Source organism: Typopeltis vanoorti, chromosome 7, assembly GCF_054136105.1.
Source record: "Typopeltis vanoorti isolate ZY-2024b chromosome 7, IOZ_Tvanoo_1.0, whole genome shotgun sequence".
Taxonomy (NCBI): Eukaryota; Metazoa; Arthropoda; class Arachnida; order Uropygi; family Thelyphonidae; genus Typopeltis; species Typopeltis vanoorti.
The window spans coordinates 105,049,020-105,070,225 of record NC_143555.1 but is presented as its reverse complement, the minus strand read 5'-3'; the positions used below and the strand labels follow the sequence as shown (position 1 = coordinate 105,070,225).

Here is a 21,206-nt window from a genome sequence, read left to right as displayed (position 1 = left end):
ATTCTGAAGGAATGTGCCAGAGAGTTGACACCTGCCTTGACATATTTTTTTAATACGAGTCTTGCACTTGGTCAAATCCCTAAAGAGTGGAAGGAGAGCAAGATTGTGCCACTTCATAAAGGAGGTGATCGAACTCAAGCATCAAACTATAGGCCTATCTGTGTGTCAGGTGTTGTGGTTAAGTTGTTGGAGAAGCTTGTGAGAACTAGGATCCAGAGTTGGGTTGACAACAAAGGTATAATCTTTGATGGACAGCATGGATTTGCTAAAGGGAGGTCATGTTTTAGTAATCTACTTACTTATTACAATAAAGTGACTGCTTCCTTGGACAGAGGAGAAGGATACACAGTAATATGCTTGGATTTCGCAAAAGCTTTTGATAGAGTACCTCATGATAAGTTGACAGTCAAACTAGAGCAGATGGGGTTGGATATTAGATTAGTGTATTGGATTGGAGAATGGCTATCTGATAGGTATCAACAAGTTGTGTATGGGGGTGCAATATCCAGGAAAAGGAAAGTCACTAGTGGAGTGCCTCAGGGGTCTGTTTTAGGGCCATTACTATTTAACTTGTATATTAATGATATTGGCGAAGATTTGGATGGAGATATTCAGTTGTTTGCAGATGATGCAAAGTTGGGACGAACCATAAAGAGTAGTGAAGATATTGCTGCCTTGCAAGAAGACTTGAATAAATTGGGCAAGCAAATGGGGATGTGAGTTCAATGTTGCAAAATGTAAGGTCTTAAAATTTGGAAAACAAAGATGGGATGCAGAATTTATGCTTGGTGAGAATATATTGTTGGAAGTAGAGGAAATAAGAGATCTGGGGGTGATAGTGGATAAGGAACTAAAATTTAGGGGATACATCGCCAAAATTGTGAAGACAACACAGACTTCTGGGAATGATGCAGAGGACACTGTCGTGTAGAAGTAGGGAGATTCTTGTTCCATTGTATAAGGCTTTGATTAAGCCACACATGGACTATTGTGCCCAGATTTGGTCACCTGGTTTTCAGAAGGATGAAGAGATGTTGGAGAGGGTCCAAAGGCGACTGACTAAGGTAGTTTCTGACCTCTGGAATGTCGAGTATGAGGAAAGATTGAAAAGATGTAATTTGCAGAGTCTAGTGGAGAGAAGGAAGAGGGGAGATATGATAGAGACCTACAAGTTGGTAAGGGGTTGTTATAGGATCAATGGTGGAGAAGTTCTACAGAGAATAGTGGGAGATCAGGGGAGAACCAGAGGTCATCCCTGGAAACTGTATAAAGATGGTGTGAATAGGGGAGTGAGAGGCAGGTTTTTTCGTGCAGAGTTGTGAGTGATTGGGATGCCTTGCCTGAGAGTGTGGTGTCTGCAAGGAGTTTGAATGTGTTTAAGATACGGTATGATGAGATGTGTGTGAGATAAAAGGACCTCCTAGATGAATCTTTGACTCCATGAGGTCTTGTTTAATAATAATAATAATAAAATAATAATTAGTCTATTCATTTTCTTCTTCTTTTAACTTACCGAACCTTATGCCATTGCTAGTACCATCTTCTTCTTCTACTGTTTTCTGTTACTATTATTATTGTTATCTGACCTCCATGGAGTAAAATGTCTTATCACAGGAAGTCTATACTCTCTTACACCAAAAGATCAAGCCCTGCCTTGAATTCATTCACAGTTTCTGCACTCACCACACTTTCAGATTCCACTCACCAATCACTCCCTGTGCAAAGGAACTTGCTTCTTGCTCTCCTGCTGACACCCTCCTTATACAGCCTCCATGGAATCTTCTAGTTCTACCCTTGCCTTTCTCTACTTTATGAAATATCTTCTCCACATAATCTGGTAATAATCTCCCACCAACTTATATCTCTCAATCATATCCCTTCTTCTTCTATTCACAAGACTCTGTAAGTTGGTGGGAGGTTATTACCAGATTTTCTTATTATTACCTTCAATCTATCCTCATTCCATAGACCTAACACGAACTTAATAAACCTTCTCTGGAGATCTTCTCCAATACATCCTCATCAACCTGAAACTCAGGCAACTACATTTGTGCATAGTATTCCATATGTGGCCTGATCAAAGCCTTATACAGGAGAACCATAACCTCTTTGCTTCTACATATCACTGTCCTTATTATTTCATAATCCATTGGGATGGTCTTACAATTTTAGCAATATGATCCCTAAAGTTCAGGTCTCTGTCCATCATCACTCCCGGATCTCTCATTTCTTTCGCCTCCTTCAAAATTTCCCCATTAATTGTATACTCTACATCCCAACCTTGCCTACCAAATTTCAAGCACTCACTTTAAACATTTGCCAATTGCCAATTTGCCATTTGCAACATTAAACATTTGCCAATCATAACTCCATTTGTCCACTCACATAGTCTATTCAGATCCTCCTGCAAGTCCATGATGTCTGCTCTACTTCTCATAATCCTTCCCAACTTTTCATTGTTGTCAAACAGCTGCACATTCCAATTAACCTGGTCCCAATGTTATTAACATACAATTTAAATAATGGTCCCAAAACAGATCTGGCACTCCACTAGTGACCTTCCTCTTTTCAGATACCACTCTCCATATACAATATACCGATACTTATCTGAAGCCAGTCAACTATCCTAGTCCAACTTACTAGTCTGTTATCTAATCTCATCTGTTTAATTTTAGCTATCAGCTTATTCTGTGGCTGTCTACCAAAGGCCTTTGAGAAATCCAAGTACACCACCATATATGCATCTCCTTTATCGACCAAATCCATGCTGACCATCATACTGCTATTATCAACCCACTTCTGAATCCTAGTCCTTACCATCTTCTCCTGTCATGAGCTCTTTCAGTTTAATCCAGGATTAACATCTCATTAAATCTTTTCAGACATTATCTCCCACCATTGCAATTGTCCTTCTCTGTCACCTGCTATCAGCTCTCATCTTGAATCTTGTTTAACTGTCCTCACTCATTCTTTCCACATATCCAAGTCTGCAAGTTCTGATTTCATCAGTGGGGATCTATCTACTCAGTATAGCTCTTAGTTGTCTTTTCCATTCTCCTATTGTTGCCTCTTGCAAGTTCAAAGACTTTTCTAAGGATTTTATTTTCATGGCTTTGCAGATCTTATTTTATTAAAATCTGCTAAGCTTTTTTACCCTGGTCTATAAATTATATATTTAGTTTAATCCTTTATCCAAGTGTAAGCAAACAAAGTTTGCACCTGAAGTATCTTCAGGACTGGGCAACTCGTGGCAAAGGTGGACTGAGTTCACATTACTTGCCTTAGTATCCCATAATGCAAAGCACATCTCCTTGCAGACATGTATAATGCTATTCATTATGGGAAGGGTCACTACCCAGACCGGGTTCGACCTTTATTAAAGTTTCTTCAGTGGGAGCCAGATCCACAGGTGATACCAAAGTTGAAGCAATGCAGAAGTCATATTTCCATATATACCAGTTGCCAAAAGGTGTCACATCTTATTAAATTACTCTGGATTAGAGAAAAATGTAATTTAAGTAATTTAATAATAAGGTGTAACACCTTTTGGCAACTGGTATATGGAAATATGACTTCTGCATTGTTTCAACCTTGGTATCACCTCTGGCTGCCACTGAAGAGACCTCAATAAAGGTCGAAAGCGGTCTAGGTAGTGACCCTTCCCATAATAAATAGCATTATACATGTCTGCAAGGAGATATGCTTTGCATTATGGGATACTAAGGCAAGTGATGTGAAGTCAGTCCACCTTTGCCACGAGTTGCCCCAGTCCTGAAGATACTTCAGTTGCAAACTTTGTTTGCTTACTTGGATAAAGGATTAAACTAAATATATAATTTATAGTCTAACCAAGTGAAAAAACTTCCAACATTTATCCTATTCTGTTATTATCCAGGTTTTTGTAGTACAGAAAACAGTAGGTTTAATGTAAATGACAGGATTTAAACCTCTCAACTATATTACACTAATTAAATGTTGGACATTATTCATAACTTATTTAATGGTATTACAACACAAAATAAAACTAAAGTATAAAAAGATGTTTATTAAATAGCTGATATTTCACTGAATTTCAAACCAACATGTTACAATTTACATGCAACAATGATTAAGCGAAACAGTTCAGACTGTAACAGACATAGGATCTAAAGTCCTAAATTTGGTGCCCTCTAATGTCGTATAAAAAGTATATAAATGAAGTATTGCAGTTGAGTAGGAGATGATGACAGCCTCCTGATTTTTTTGACAGATTAATGCAGCCTTACTTGTTACGGTTAAAATACCTCATAGTCATTGCTGACTCTAAAAAATAGTCTTTCTGACCTGTAATTGACTTTCATATAGTACCTTGGTTTCCTTCCATCTTAAGATCATCTCCTACTCAACTATAATAATTTCTTTTTATGCACCATTAAAGGGTGCCAGGTTAGGATTTTAGATCTTTTGTCTGTTATAGTTTGAAAGCTAGCAAAATATCAACCAGTTAAGAAACATCCTTTTATAATTTAGTTTTGTTTGGTGTTGATATACTGATAAAATTAAAATAAGTTATGGATAGATTTAATGATGAGTATTATTATTATTATTATTATTATTCAGGCCTCCATGGAGTCAAAAGACTCATCGTGGGAGGTCCCTCCTAGGAAACACAAAGTCTATCATACCACTCCTTAAACTCATTGACCATTCTCGCTCTCACCACTCTATCAAGCAATGCATTCCATGGTTCAACCACTGTCCATGCAAAGAAACCACTCCTCACCCTCTTACTCACAGTTTCTTTTCATAACTTCCAGTGATGGCCGCTTGTCATTACTCCTTTCTGCTGTCCAACCAAGCGAAAGAACTCCCCAGTGTCAACCCTGTAACCACCTCAACAGCTTAAAAGTCTCAATCATATCACCTCTCCTTCTTCTATCCACCAAACTCTGCAGTCCACATTCCCTCAGCCGATCCTCATAACTAACATTGTACAGTACTGAAACCATCTTTGTTATCTACCTTTGTACCCTTTCCACAGTTAATTTATCCCCTTCAAATCCTGGGGACCAAATCTGAGAACAATAGTCCAAGTGTGGTCTGATCAGAGTCTTATACAACGGAATGATAACTCTTTTATCTCTGAAGGTCAGTGTCCTTCTCATTATTGCTACAATCCTCTGTGTTACCTTTCACCACCTTTGCAATGTTTCCCCTAAATTTCAGATTTCTATCAATCATCAACCCCAGATCTCTTGTCTCCCCTACTTCCTCCAGTATAGCTCCTCCCATAGAGTATGCAGCATCCCATCAATGTGTCCCAAACTGCAAGACCTTACATTTTGCTATATTAAACTGACACTCCCATTCATTTCCAGGGCTACCACATCTGCGCTATTACTAATAACCCTTCCCAGCTTTGCATTATCTGCAAACAACTGAATATCCCCCCGCAATTCACTGACAATGTCATTGATATAAAGGTTAAACAATATAGGTCCCAGTACTTAGTCCTGTGGGACCCCATTTGTAACCCTCTGCCTCCTTGAAACGGCCCACCATACACAACTCTCTGATACCTATCGGACAGCCAATCTTGAATTCAGTTGCCCAACCTGATATCCAGACCCATGTGCTGCAACTTAAATATCAGCTTGTCATGTGGCACCCTGTCAAATGCTTTTGCTAAGTCCAAGAAAATGGCAGTATATGCCTTTTCTTCATCTACTGCTCTTATAACTTTATTATAAAAGGCTAGCATATTGCTAAAACAAGAGCGCCGCTTCACAAATCCATGTTGACTCTCACAGATAACATTACCCTCATCTGCCCAATGCTGTATACGGTCCCTCACTAATTTCTCCAAGATTATCATTTATATTGTTATTTTATTTCTTTTAGAGAAAATTGTGAAACATGATAAACAATGTAGTGAATGATGAAATCTATTTGATGCATGTATTAGAACTTATTTCATCACTAATTTTGTTACCTTGAGTAAATAATGTTTCAAGATACTTGAAGAAAGTGGCATTTAAAAAAAAAATTGGTTGTGAATATCAAATTGGTCAATTACCTTCTGTTTTGTTCCTATATACTCTTAAATATTCAATTTTATCCTAGCTGATTTGTAATCTTAATAGTTTGAGGTTCCTCTTAATATTATTTCATTAGGATAGAAAGGGTAAAGAGGGAGGGGAGTGCTATTGATGATAAAGAAAGAGTTATGTCCATACAAAGTAGAGATGCAAGAGGGAAATAGTGCCAGTGGTTTTGAGGCAGTATGGTATGAGAATAGAGGTGAATGGAATTAAATACTTGGTTGGATGTTGTTATAGACCAGGTAATGTGGATGGTAGTGACTATGAAATGTATAATCAAATAAGCCAAGCAAATAAGAAAAGAGGGATCATTATGGGTAATTTTAATTATGGCAATACGGCAATATAGACTGGAATGATGAGATAGCAACTTGAAGTAAAGAAAATCAGTTTCTAGAGTGTTTGAGGGATAAATACCTTAGATGGTATGTAACAGAGGGCACACGAAGATTGAGGGTCTTAAATTTGGTCATCTCATCAGAGGATGTAATTATAAATGAAGTGTTAAATCACCCACCAACTGGTGAGACTGATAATGAGGTGATTACCTGGTGGGTTGCAAGCAGTGTGAGGACCTCTGTAAGAAAAGGGTATATACGGAACTACAAGGTGGGGGATAATTATGAAGAGCCCAGGAGACAGCTTGTGGGTGTAGCATGGAATGAGGAGTTAGCTGGAAAAGAGATCAATGCAGCTTGGGGGATTTTCAAAAACTATCTAGTAGATGCAATGTTTAAATGTATTCCAAAGGTTAGAAGGTTAAATAAGGTAGGTTTGAAATGGATGAATAAAGAGATTAAGCATGCAATACAGAGAAAAAGGGCATTATGGAGGCAGCATAATAGAAGTGGAAATAACCAATTCCATGAGGAATACAAAGACCAGACAAGGCAGGTGACTTGGTTTGTGAGGGTAGCTAAAAGAGGTATGAACAGCAATTAGCTAATGAAGCCAAAAAGAATCCTAAGGAGTTCTTTTGATATGTAACCAGCAAAAGAAAGAATGATTATGAAAGGATGACATTGATTTGGAGAAAATGGTATAAAGACAGCTGTTGCAGAAGGTGTGGTGGAGATACTTAATGAGCATTAATAGTGGTCTTTCAATCTTGTGAATGTGACATCATGGAGAGATTGAGAGCAGTTGATGATGGGGAGGAGAGAGTGACTGTAAGTGAGCAAGAGGTGTATGGGGAGTTGAGCAAACTAGATGTAAATAAGGCTGTGGGACTTGATAATATATATATCACCATGTATTCTGAAGGAATGTGCCCAGGAGTTGACTCCGGCCTTGACATATTTTTTTAATGAGTCTTGCACTCAGTCAAGTTCCTAAGGAGTGGAAGGAGGGCAAGATTGTGCCACTTCATAAAAGAGGTGATAACATTCAAGGCCTGTCTGTGTGTCAGGTGTTGTAGTTAAGTTGTTGGAGAAGCTTGTGAGAACTAGGATCCAGAATTGGGTTGACAACAAAGGTATAATCTTTGATGGACAGCATGGATTTGCTAAAGGGAGGTCATGTTTTAGTAATCTACTTACTTATTACAATAAAGTGACTGCTTCCTTGGACAGAGGAGAAGGATACACAGTAATATACTTGGATTTCGCAAAAGCTTTTGATAGAGTACCTCATGATAAGTTGACAGTCAAACTAGAGCAGATGGGGTTGGATATTAGATTAGTGTATTGGATTGGAGACTGGCTATCTGATAGGTATCAACAAGTTGTGTATGGGGGAGTGATATCCAGGAAAAGGAAAGTTACTAGTAGTGTGCCTCAGGGGCACACCACTGTGTTTTAGGACTATTACTGTTTAACTTGTATATTAATGATATTGGTGAAGATTTGGATGGAGATATTCAGTTGTTTCCAGATGATACAAAGGTGGGACAAACCATGAAGAGTAGAGAAGATGTTATGGCCTTACAAGAAGACTTGAATAAATTGAGTGATTGGGAATGGGGATGTGAGTTCAATGTTGCAAAATGTAAGGTTTTAAAATTTGGAAAACAAAGATGGGATGTAGAATTTATGCTTGTTGAGGATATATTGTCGTAGGTGGAGGAAATAAAAGATCTGGGGATGATAGTGGATAAGGATCTGAAATTTAGAGGAACACATAGCCAAAATTGTGAAGACAACACAAAGGCTTCTGGGAATGATGCGGAGGACACTGACTTGTAGAAGTAAGGAGATTCTTGTTCCATTGTATAAGGCTTTGATTAGGCCACACATGGACTATTGTGCCCAAATTTGGTCACCTGGTTTTCAGAAGGATGAAGAGATGTTGGAGAGGATCCAGAAGCAACTGACTAAGGTAGTTTTTGACCTCTGGAATGTCAAGTATGAGGAAAGATGAGAAGATGCAACTTGCAGAGTCTTGTGGACAGGAGGAAGAGGAGGGGAGATATGATAGAGATCTACAAGTTTTTAAAGGGTTGTTATAGGATCAATGCTGGAGAGGTTCTACATAAAATAGTGAGAGATCAGGGGAGAACCAGAGGTTATCCCTGGATGCTGTATAAGGAGGGTGTGAGTAGGGGAGTGAGAAGCAGGTTTTTTTCATGTAGAGTTGTGAATGATTTGAATGCCTTGCCTGAGAGTGTGGTGTCTGCAGAGAATTTGAGTGTGTTTAAAGCAGGGTATGATTAGCTGTGTGTATGATAAAAGGACCTCCCAGATGAGTCTTTGACTCCATGGGGGGGTCTTGGGTAATAATAATAAATGTTACAGTAATATTTAAAGTACTTCTAGAATATTGAAAGTTTTTTTTACTTGTTTATAGTCATGAGGTGACTTCATGCAACTTTGTTTGCCTACACTTGGATAAAGGATGAAACCAAGAATATGTGCTTTGCATTATGGGATACTAAAGCAATTGATGTGAAGTCATTAGCTTCTACATACGAGTTGCCTGCTACTGAAATTACTTCAGGCACAAACTTTGTTTGCTTACACTTGGATAAAGGATTAAACCAAGAATATAGTTTCTTGGCATCTTTAATTTACTCTTGTCTTGATGGTAGATACTCTAAACAAATATGCCTCTGCAACTTGTGACATCAGCTTTAGTTTGTCTGTGTGGCACAGGCTAAACATAACTAATTACAGTGAATTAAGATAGGATGGGTTAGAGCAGTGGTTTTCAAACTGTGGAGCATACCACACTTGGGGGGAACCCCTTTCTGCCAGGGGGGTTTGAAGCAAAGGTCAGTATGGTTGTATCTTCAAACATAATTCCTCCATATAATCAATAATGAATCCACTTATTTCAATACATTATAACATTACAACACTTCATGTTTGGAAAAATAAACCTAGCTGTCTCATTGAATATTTTTATTGTTATTAATATCCTAAGTTAGAAATGTTAGAAGTTTAAAAGTTGTAATTTTTAAAACAAATATGTCTATGTGCTATTTTACTTTTAGTTTGGTTTGAAGTAGAATTGTGTATTATCAAAAACTAAGAACATCATAATTTTACTAAAATAAAATACATGCTCAAAAAACCCTAGGTCAAAAAAGTGGAAAGAAAGCCAAAGGTTCCATGAAAATTCATCGAAAAACAGTTAATTGAAAGACAATTCATCGAAAAAACAATTCACCGAAAATTTTAACTAAAATTTCATTAAATTGATCCAGCCAAAGCGGAATTGCTAATATCATTTTGAAACATTTTTTTTCAAAAATGTTATGATAAAAGTGATCCATTTAGAACAAAAACTGAACCGTGCAGACAGTTTCTTGTACCAATAGTTTCTACTAATTCTGCCAAGTCAGAGAGTTATTGTATTACATAATTTGGACAAGTTGTTTCTTTGTTGCCTCGAATATAGCTGAACTGAAAACTGGAATGGTTCGACATTTTCTTGTAAAAGTTTCAAATGGCCAATCTGAGTGAAATTCATCTGATAATTGCTGTATTGAAGTCATATTACCACGAGTCAATAATTGAGCCTGCGTAGGCTTGGCTTTCCCTTCCAGAAACAGGCAAATCACTCCCGTGAACAGACATAAAACAGTTATCGGACAAGAAAGACAATAAAAAACCATATTGTTCTATAATTATTCCCTATTAAAGTACCATTGCTATCTCATTCTGCATGGTTCAGTATTTGTTCTAAATGGATCACTTTTATCATAACATTTTCGAAAAGTTAAAATTTTTGGTGAATTTTTTTTCTATGAATTGCATTTCTGATGAAATTGTTATTCGATTAATTGCCTTTTCAACGAATTGTCTTTCAATTAACTGTTTTTCGATGAACTCTCCGGATACCAAGGCCAATATAGTACCACTCCACAAGCATGGGTCTAGGACAGAAATTTCCAATTACAGACCAGTCTGTATAACTGCAATTGTAGTCAAGGTGTTGGAGAGATTGGGTAGAAATAGAATACAGGATTGAATTGATGAACATAGCATTCTTCATGATGGTCAGCATGGATTTGTAAAGGGCAGGTCTTGTTTTAGCAATTTACTTGCTTTATGGTAAGGTAATAAGTGTGTTAGATAAGTGATTCTTGGACTATCAAATGCTTTTGCAAAAGCATTTGATAGTTGGTATACAAGCTTCAAAGGAAGGGAATAGATAGCATATTGGTTAGATGGTTCGGAGATTGGCTCTCTGAATGATATTAAAAGTTGTTTATGCTGGTAACAAAAAAAAATGGAGGGTAACCAGTGGCATACCCCAGGGTTTTGTTCTTGGGTCCCTGCTGTTTGTAAATGATATTATTATTATTATTATTACGAGCAACTCCAAGGAGTCCTTAGACTCATCGAGGGAGGCCCTAACATCATGTCAAGAACAACTATTTGACATTCACACAGTATCTATCATAATTTGCCATGAACTCATTCACAGTCATGGCACCCACAAACAGATTCTGGCAACTTATTCCACTCATTCACCACTCTCCAAGTTAAAAACCTAGCTCTAACACCCTTGCTAACCACACTCTTGCCCAGTTTCCATGGATGACCCCTAGACCTCCCACCACCAGTCCTGTTCTCAAAAATATCCTCTGAATTAATCTTATGGAAAAGAAACCCTTTAGTAATTTGAATGTCTCAATCATATCACCCCTTTTCCACCTATCAACCAATTTCTATAGCCCACAAATCTTCAACCTATTCTCATAAGGTTCATTCCATAGCCATGCTATCATCTTGGTCACTCGTCTCTGGATCCTCTCCACCTTCTCCCCATCAAGAAGAAACTCTGGCACCCAAATCTGGGCACAGTAGTCTAGATGGGGTCTTATCAACGCTCGCCACAAAGGAACAATAACTTGCTGGTCCTTGCTCGTCAAAGTATTCTTCAGTAACCAAGTGATTTGATGAGCTGATTTAGCCGCTTTTGCAATGTGCCCCCCTAAATTTCAACTCCCTGTCCACCAACACTCCCAAATCCCTGGCCTCATCATTCTCCTGGAGTACAGTTCCACCATTGTGGTATACTGCTCCTAATCTTTTCTCCCCAAAATGCATAACCTTACATTTAGCCACATTGAATTGACATCCATTCTCCTTAGCCCAGTCCTCCAAACTATCCAAATCATCTTGCAAAAGTTTGACATCATGTGCAATCACTATTGTTCTACCCAACTTTGCATCATCATCAAACAAATGAACACTTCCTCTCAAATCCTTTCCTATATTGTTAATGAACAAATTAAATAGTAGTGGTACAAGAACAGAATCCTGCGGCACACCACTAGTCACAGGCCATCTTTTGGACTCTACTCCTGAATAAACTACTCTCTGATATCTCTCCATCGACCACCCTCGTATCCATCTCACCAACCCTATATCCATCCCCATATGCTGCAGTTTACTGATTAGAATTCCATGTGGTATCCTGTCAAAGGCCTTAGCAAGGTCCAGCAGAATCACTGTAAACCCATTACCCTTATCCAGTTCAGCCGTCACCTTGTTATAAAACGTGAGCAAGTTACTGAGGCATGATCTACCCTTCACAAATCCATGCTGTCCCCCATACAGAATCCCATTTTCATCTATCCATCCCTGTATTTTTCTCTTGACTACTTTCTTCAAGACCTTGACGACTCCTCATTTGCTGATCGGTCGGTAATTAACAACAGCAGTCTTGGAACCTCCATTATGCAGTGGAACTATTTTCCCCTGTTTCCATCCCCTTTGGACTTACCCAGACCCTAGACTCAAATTAAACAAAATAGTCAAGAGCACTTACAATTCTATAGCTGCTTCACGTACGACACGAGCTGGAATACCATACATTCCCACAGATGTACTGACATTGATGTTTTGTAATAGACTATTCATTCCTGCAATCTCACCGCCTGGATGATATACCCTTGTAAAGTGCTCGCTCAGTAATTCCACTATATCAGCTGATTCGGTTACCTTCTTACCATCGGCATTCCTTAAAATCATTCTGCCATATACATTTTTTTTTCTTTTACTTGCAACATATCGAAAAAACTGTTTGGGATTCTCTTTAGCTTGCATGGCTAATTCCCTTTCATAATCCGCTTTTGCTTTTCTTAACACACTCGTTACCCTTCTGGCCTGTGTTTTATACTGTTCGTGTGCCTGCAGGTCACCTTTCTCTTTAAATTCCCTCCACAGTTGTTTCTTTTTTTGCAGCTCAAACTTAATGGTGTTATTCATCCATTTAACCCCTACTTGATTTACTATTTGGACTCTAGGTACACAGTCAGCCATTACCTCCTGCAAATGCTCTTTAACCACCTCCCATGCACTATCAACATCCAGCCCCTGCAGTTTTACAAGCCATGGCACTGAACCAAGCAATCTCCTAAGCTTGTCATATTTACCAGCCCAGTAATTCCACATGTACCCTGTCTTAATTGAAAATTCCACACATTTAGCCACCTCCCAGATCAAGACCCTATGATCACTATTACCAATTGGTGGCAACATGGTCATATTCATTACTATTATTATTATTATTCAGGCCTCCATGGAGTCAAAAGACTAATTGTGGGAGGTCCTTCCTAAGAAACACAAAGTCTATCAAGACTCATCATGGGATGGTCCCCCCCCCCTAAGAAACACAAAGTCTATCATACCACTCCTTGAATTCATTGACCGTTCTCGCTCTCACCACTCCATCAGGCAATGCATTCCATGGTTCAACCACCCTCCATGCAAAGAAACCACTCCTCACAAGGGTCAGTAAAATTCTCAGATGCAATTACTAGGTCAAGCACTCTCGAACCCCTAGTATTTTCCATTACATGCTTCGCAGATAGTTATCCCTTAATAACTGCATAAAATTCAGTACCTTCCTCCCATGTGTCCTCTCCTTCTTCCAATCAATGTTATAGTTGAAATCCCCCACAATAATTACCCTCCTTCCACTCATTGCATCTATTTGCTTATGCATACTAACTCCACCATCTATTCCATCACCTGGTCTATAGCAGCATCCAACTGTATATTTTGTTCTGCTAGTCTCAATCTCACACCAAATAGCCTCAAATGTGCTCTTTTCTCTATCCTGCAGTTCATCAACTATCATCTATAACACTCCTCCCCCCATTTTATTCTCTCTGTTCCTCCTGAACATACTATACCCCTCACATTCTATCCCACTAGCTATATCATCTTCTGTCAGCCATATTTCACTAATGCCAATGACCTGTGGCTAGGAAGAGCCAACCAAGGCTAAAAATTCTTCCTTCTTGTTTCCTAATACTCCTGGCATTAGTATACATGAAATGCAGAAGCCTGTTAGTTTTCCCCCATCTTGATGCCTTATACTAATTAACCCACTCTGATTTGTTGTCCTTCTTACTAGCTCAGGCATATTATACACATTCTTGCACTCAACTGCCTCCCTGAAGTCTGCATATCCACCCCCCGCCTTCTTTTAATAACTCTAGTTTCCCTGATTCTGCACATTCACTTTCACTTCATTCAACAACACTTTTTCCAGTCTCCGCACATCAAATCCATTCAGATGCAAATCATCCATCTTGTATAAATCCTTTTGCCCATCAAACTCACTCTACACATCCACAAACTTCACACTCTTCCTGCATAATCTCCGTAAAGAGTCATTTGCAATTATGGCCCTCCTCAACTCTTCTCTGTCATACCGCGGCAACAGACTCACTATCTTAACTCTCTCACTCTTTTCTTTTTGCTACCTCTAGTAATTCCTTCAAGTCCTCTCTCATAACAATTTTTTTTTTTAAATTATTCGTTCCTGCCACTATTATCATTTCTTTCACCTTCTGCTTTTACACTCTAATAGACTCACTTACATCCTTAATTTTCTTACCTGGTAAGTACGATTTTAACAAACTCTCATCTATTACACCTCTTACTAATGAATCATCGTACAACAACACTCGCTCCTTCATTTTTCTTACATTCCCGATCATACTCTTATTTTTCTTATCATACATTTGCTTTTTCATTAGCTGATGCACTCATTAAACAATTTTGCAATCGCTCCAGCTGCCGCTTCGCCCTATGTATCACTCCGTGCAACTATGAGATCTCACTCATTGCAACTAACTCTTCATTTATGATTAGTTATGATATATAATGTGGACTGACTGGGGATCTTCCGTTGTTTGCTGATTATTCAAAGTTGGGTAGAATTATGCTACTAATGGCTCGCAAAAAGCAAAAAGTTAAGCAAGTTTGAGCACGGTTAGTAGTTGGAAGGAGTTCAATTGTTCGATGTTGTTGGTACACTCTCCCTCGATGAGTCTTTGGACTCCCTGGAGGTGTCACATAATAATAATAATTATAACTGTCTACGTTAATTCCATTCATGAAGATTTAAATACACTTTTGACTTGGAAGGAGTGAGGTTGTCATTTTATTATTAATGAGTGCAAAGTGTTGCATTTTGGAGTGCAGAAATATAAGATAAGGTTGTGTACTATATTGATGATGGCATAGTGCAGGAAGTGGATGAGATTTGAGATTTGGGAGTGATGGTTGACAGTAAACTGAAGTTTAGAGAGCATATTGCAAATGTTGCAAAAGCTGCACATCATAGTGCCACTGTGATAATAAGTACTCTAACATGTAGGGATGAGGAGATGGTTGTACCACTGTATAAAGCACTGGTCAGACTACACTTGGATTATTCTGCTCAGATTTGGTCACCTGGTTTTCAATCTGATGTGGAAACATTGGAGATGATCCATAAACCAGTGACAATATCAGGACTTTGGAATGTTGGCTATGGAGAGAGGCTGAAGAAATGTGGATTGCAGTGTTTGGTGGATAGAAGGAAAAGAGATGATAGGATAGACATTTAAGTTAGTGAGAGGATTTTATTGGATTAATCCAGATGGAATTATGAAAAGAGTAGAAGGAAAGGGGGGGGGGACCAGAGCCATCCCTGGAAATTATGTAAGAGCGTGGTGAAGAGGGGTGTGAGTAGTAGAATTTTTACATGGAGAATTGTCAGTGAATGGAACGCATTACTAGAACGTGTTATTAATGCAAAGAATGTTAAGGATTTTAAGATTCAGTATGATAAATATGTTTGTCAGTTGAATGAACCTCCCACGATGAGCGTGTTGACTCCACGGAGGGTGCAATGATAATAATAATTATTATTTATTTTTTACATTTATTTATTAATTTTACTAATTTATTTATTTTATTTTATTTACAAAAAAAGTTGGAGGTGCCTGTTTAAGAAGTTTGAAAACCACTCGGTTAAAGTCAGAGTAATATTGGAGTGCATTGGATACACTGGAGAAATTACTAAATAAAATAAATGAGAAATGGGATTTATCATATAATTCATTTTTATGCTGTGTTTAAAAATTATCGACTATAAGTCAGAAATTCTGAAAGCAAACATTTTGCATGCACAGTTACTAGGCATGTGCATTCCATTTTTAACAGGTAGGTGTGTGTGTGTGTGTTCATACATGCCTGTTCAGGCAAACCAGTCCCCCTGAACACACACACACACATATGGATCTATCATAAAATACATACTTAATTCCTCATTAGGAGGGCTTAATCCTAAGTGATGGGGAGGAAAGGGGAGAACCCCACACAAAATAAATAAATGCTCATGCATGCACAACTTAGAGGGCTTACTGTGTCAGCCATATGAAACTTGTTTAAGGAAAGGATGTGAAACTATAAGGCCAGTGATGATACGAGACTGCTTGCACTTAATACATGGAATGAAGAGTTGAGCAGAAAGGAGATAATGCTGCTTGGGCACTGACTAAAAGAGCTATTTAACAATAAGTGAATGTATTCCAAGATTCAAAAGGCTGAATGAGTTATGATAAAATGAATGAATAAAGGAATTAAGTAACAGTCTGGAAGGAGAACACAATGAAGGCAAGCCTGGCTGGTCGAGTGGTTAGCATATCCGCTCTCCAGCCAAAAGGCTGCTGGTTCAAATCCTGTCATGGGCATGGATGTTTGTGATTGTCTGTGGAAATACTAGTGGTGGTTGTCGGTGGGAGATGGCGTCGGTGTAGTTCTGATCAGTTGGTGGATTGAGTGGTGGAGACAGAGTTACAGAGCAGAGGTGCCCTCCCTTGATGCATCTTTGGACTCCCTGGTGGTGTCTCAAATAATAATAAATCAAATAGTGCTAATAATCAGTTTCATCAGTAGTACAAAGAGCAGGCCAGAAATCTGACTCAATTGATAATGACAAAAGGAGTGCAGTGTAAACAGAAATTAACCAATCAGTCCAAGGAAAATATTCTTTAGATATGTGACAAATAGAAAACAGAATTATTATAGTAAGATGATAATAAATGCAAATGCAAATGGCAATAACTTTTTCAGAGGATGTAGTGGAACTATTCATTGAACAATTCATCAGGGTGTTTCATTTTTGTAAGTGTGACATGAGAAGCTTGAGTGTAGAGGAAATGGGAAAGAGTAGACTGCTAGTGAGTATACCCTTTTGCTACTCTTATTCAGCCAATTCCATTTCGTTTCTGTTGATATTTCTCACATTGTTGGTGCCTCTGTTGAATTCTTCCGATGCTGAGTTGGAGTTTATTCCATTACCTAACTTTGCAGTGTTAGCCTTGGTTCCCTGGTGAAAACCTTGGTCTTGATTAACTGGGAAATTCCCTAGCAGGCATGACATTTCATCTTCTTGTACCATTATTGTCTTTTGGTTTAAGCCAATACAGAAGACAATTTGGGTGGCTAAATCCCATATTGCTATGCAAAGGTCGCCTCTCAGTAATCTATCTTTGACCTAGTAACCAAGCTTTGATCCCACAAAATAAAATACAGTATTGAAGCAGGAAAGAACAACAAACTTCCCTGTGTAGATATGGTAATAATTTAAGAAGCAGGAAAGTATATGGTTTTGCAGTAGAAATATTTGCTGTTCTTTCCAGAACCTTCTTTGGCAAAAATGAGTCATACCACAAGAAGGTGGACTAACTTTTGACCAGGTGAGGTTATTGTTGTACTTCACTGATCTATTAGTGATTTCATTGCTGAACTATGAGAATCTTATATAGACCTCGCTATTTATGCTGTTTTTTACAATTACCAGCTTAGTATAAATAATTATTTGAAGATTATAATTATAATAATTTATAATTATTTAAAAATACAAAAGATATTTATAATATCTTTATTAATCCAGGAAGCAATATCTCATTACAAAGTGGTCGCCATAAATCTCATAGGAAAAGAGGTTCAGTATCAAGAGAAAGTAATGTATCACAAAGCAGCAATCCTTCTATACCTCCTTCACCTCCAGATTATAGGGATCATCTTGCTGGCTTTTCGGTAAGTGTAATTCACTTTTTTTTGATGAATATACTAATATAAAATTGATTATAATACTGAAATACCATTAAATTTTGAAACTGGAAGTTTGTTACATGTGATTTAACATAGTCATTATTCACATGGTCATAAAGTATTTGAATAGTGCAAGCAAAAATATTTAATGCTGACCTCTTTTTCATTTGTTTAATGAAAAAAAAAAAAAAAGAAAGTTGGAAGTTAGACTGAAAATCTAAAGGGACCATGTCAATCTCAGGGTTTGACAATGAATCTTTGTGTGATGTATGCAGGTTTCAGGATAAAAGTGTGTGTGTGTGTGTGAGTGAGTGAGTGAGTGAAAGGAAATCTTACTGGAATGGATGATGGAAAGTGTCACTTTATATGGAAGAAAGAATGTGATTGAAATACTTGAGAGATAACAAAAATCAAGTAGCAAAATATGCTTGAGGAAAATGTTGGAGATGGTGTGTCAGAAGAGATAGGATAATGAATTCTTGTCCAGATATAATAGCTAGAATTAGAAGAAAGAGATGTTTAAAATGGGTTGAATAAATTAAACCAGATTTACTTACCTATATATTTAATAAATTAGAATAACATATCACGATCATCTTCAGTGGATGAACTGAAGAAACACTTAGTTTGACATGATGGTATGAACACCTCCATTTCAAGAGAATTTAACAAGAGAAGCGAGAGGGTTTGGAGCTTCAGGAAATGTGATTGTGAGGTATGATTAAATAAGAGTAAGGAATGAGAAGTGAATGTTAGACAAAGTGCTGAAATCTATGAGGAGAATATGGTTATTAAAGAAGAAAAGCAAGCATGATTGTTTACACGAGAAAGAGCATGACGACTTAGATAACAAAAGTGATCATGAGAATGAAAGAGAGCACAGTGGATGGAACAAAATCAAAGATGATAACCTGTTATCATCATCATCACAGGTTATCATCAGATGCATAATCAGTCTATTCTGATTTTATAAGTATCTGGAAAGAGGAAGTTCACTAACAGGAGGTTAACTAGAGATACCACTCCCACAAGGTATCAGGCTAGTATAGATTAATTACTTTAGTGCTATGTTGTAGTTTGCAATGTCAGAATGTTGAATTAGTGCATATTCTTTGAGTATGCATGCATGTATGTATGTATTACTCCACACGATGCTCTCAATGTGAAGGTGGCATATGAAGTAATTTTTAGTCACAATATGTCAGGTTATCATCACAGGCTATGAAGATTTTCTTCTTCTTTTAGCAGCTATACATAATCCATGTTCCTGATCGAAACAGACTTATTATAATTTGCATTTTCTCTCATATTTTATTTGTTTATAAAGAAATTATGCTATAAATGAGTATATCTGTTATAATACCATAACTGGTATGCTATAACTAAAAAATGATGGCTAAAGTGGACAATTAGGACTGACAAGACAGGAAGCAGAGCAGAATATTGCTGATGAATGTAGAGGAATTAAATAAAATGCTCAAATAGTAGTATGAAAATATACAGGCCATAAGAGTGAGACTAAGCCAAATGGTATGAGATAGATGCTATTACTAATTAGATAGTAATCAGATAGATGATCTATGTAATTATATCTAATAGCATAATCCAATTGCACTAGGGTGTACAAAAACTGACGTGTTTCACTATCAATCTCTCAATATCTTTGGAGAAGTGGTGAAGATTTTAGAAAAGTTGGTATGGGTTAACAGAGAATCAATACTTTGCAATGACCAGCATAGTTTACTAAGGAAAGGTCATGTTTGAGTAATTTGCTCACATTTCATAATAATTTTGCAATTGTGAGTTAGACAAAAGGAATAGATACCCTACTATACTTTTGGACTTTACTAAAGTGTTTGACAAGATTCAGGATGGAAGGCTGTTGCATAAATTGGAGGATATAGGATCGGATTTTAAATTACTAGTTTGGATGACTGAGTGGCAGATGTCAAAAAATTATGTACAGGGGATGTGGGCCTACAATATTTAAGATGACTAGTGGTGTACCCCAGGTATCAGTTCTTGGTCCATTGTTATTCAGTCATTAATGTGTAAAGACTGAATTATATTGTTATGACTAATGATATGGTTAAGGATTTAGCAGGTGATATATATAGTTATTTTCTGATGATGCAAAGATAAGCAGAGTAATCAAGAATGCAATTGACATGCAGCACTTTTGAAATAGGCTGTAATTGTGGACATGTAAAAATGGCTATCAGTTCAATGTCAGTAAATGTAAAGTTATAGTAACAGGATAGCAACAGTAGATTTCTAACAGTACGCATCTCAATAGGCTACTGACAATAGTGCAGTGCGGACTATTGTTTCGTCTCTCTGTCATGTTGTGTAATAATTTCTTGTGGATATAAAATAGAAATGGAATCAAAAATTAAAAAAAAGTTATCTGGCGCACAAAATTGTAAGCATCATGCTGCGAAAGAAGCAGATATTAAGAAACAAACTGAGGCTCTTAATAAATTTGTTAAAATATTAAAATATTCTGATGCAGATTGAAACCAACTCGATACATCAGAAATCAGAGTTGACAAACCGTGCACTTCATCCAGTTTGAATGAAAGTACTATTACAACTGTTGAATAAGATAACAAGATGCATGATTTAAGTAAAAAACAGTTAGGAGAAGATTTAGTTGTAGTTGAAAATGAAACTAACACATTGTTAGTCTCTGTAAATTTAGAAGATCCAGATGAATGGGGAAATATTGATGAAAAATTACGAGTTGTTTTAATTGAAATGGGGTCTGTTCAAAAGAAAAATATAATATATCCCAGAGATACATATGGTCGGAAATTTGGCAACATGTATTATAATAGAAAAATGGAAAATGGGGAGCTCGTGCCAAGAACATGGCTCATTTATTCCGAAACTTTAAATTTTTTTTTTGCTTTTGTTGCAAACTTTTCACACCTACTGAATCAAGTAGTCTTGTAGAAGGTTATAAGGACTGGAGAAATGTAAGTACAACTTTGCTTAGACATGAGACTAGTTTAGCTCACATGAAAAATTTCTTCAAATGGCAGGAACTTGATAAAAATTTAAAAAACAAAACTACTATTGATTGCCACAAAAATATGAACATTACACTTGCTTTAGAATCTATCGAAAACTTAAAAATATTCTTACAAGAGTATCGATCAGATACAAATTTTAAAGAAGTTCTAAAAACGGCAAAGAACTGAGTGAAGAGGTGGACGTAGAACAAGAATTTAAAACTGATACGGAAGTCCGACGACGAAAGAAGACACGGCAATTTGAATACAAGCATCATGACGAAACGCCACAATCGCAAGAAGATAAATTTACAGTGAATGTG

At 37.3% G+C, this 21,206-nt stretch overlaps 1 protein-coding gene across 1 annotated transcript in view; it reads left to right on the top strand.

The window, feature by feature from the left end:
- LOC150104937 (uncharacterized) overlaps positions 1–21,206 on the top strand; it is a 352,647-nt gene that overhangs the window by 255,040 nt on the left and 76,401 nt on the right. Inside the window, exon 12 of the mRNA XM_090395091.1 lies at positions 17,709–17,854. Coding sequence (XP_090251217.1) covers positions 17,709–17,854 — 146 coding nt within the window. The remainder of the gene's footprint in view (positions 1–17,708; positions 17,855–21,206) is intronic.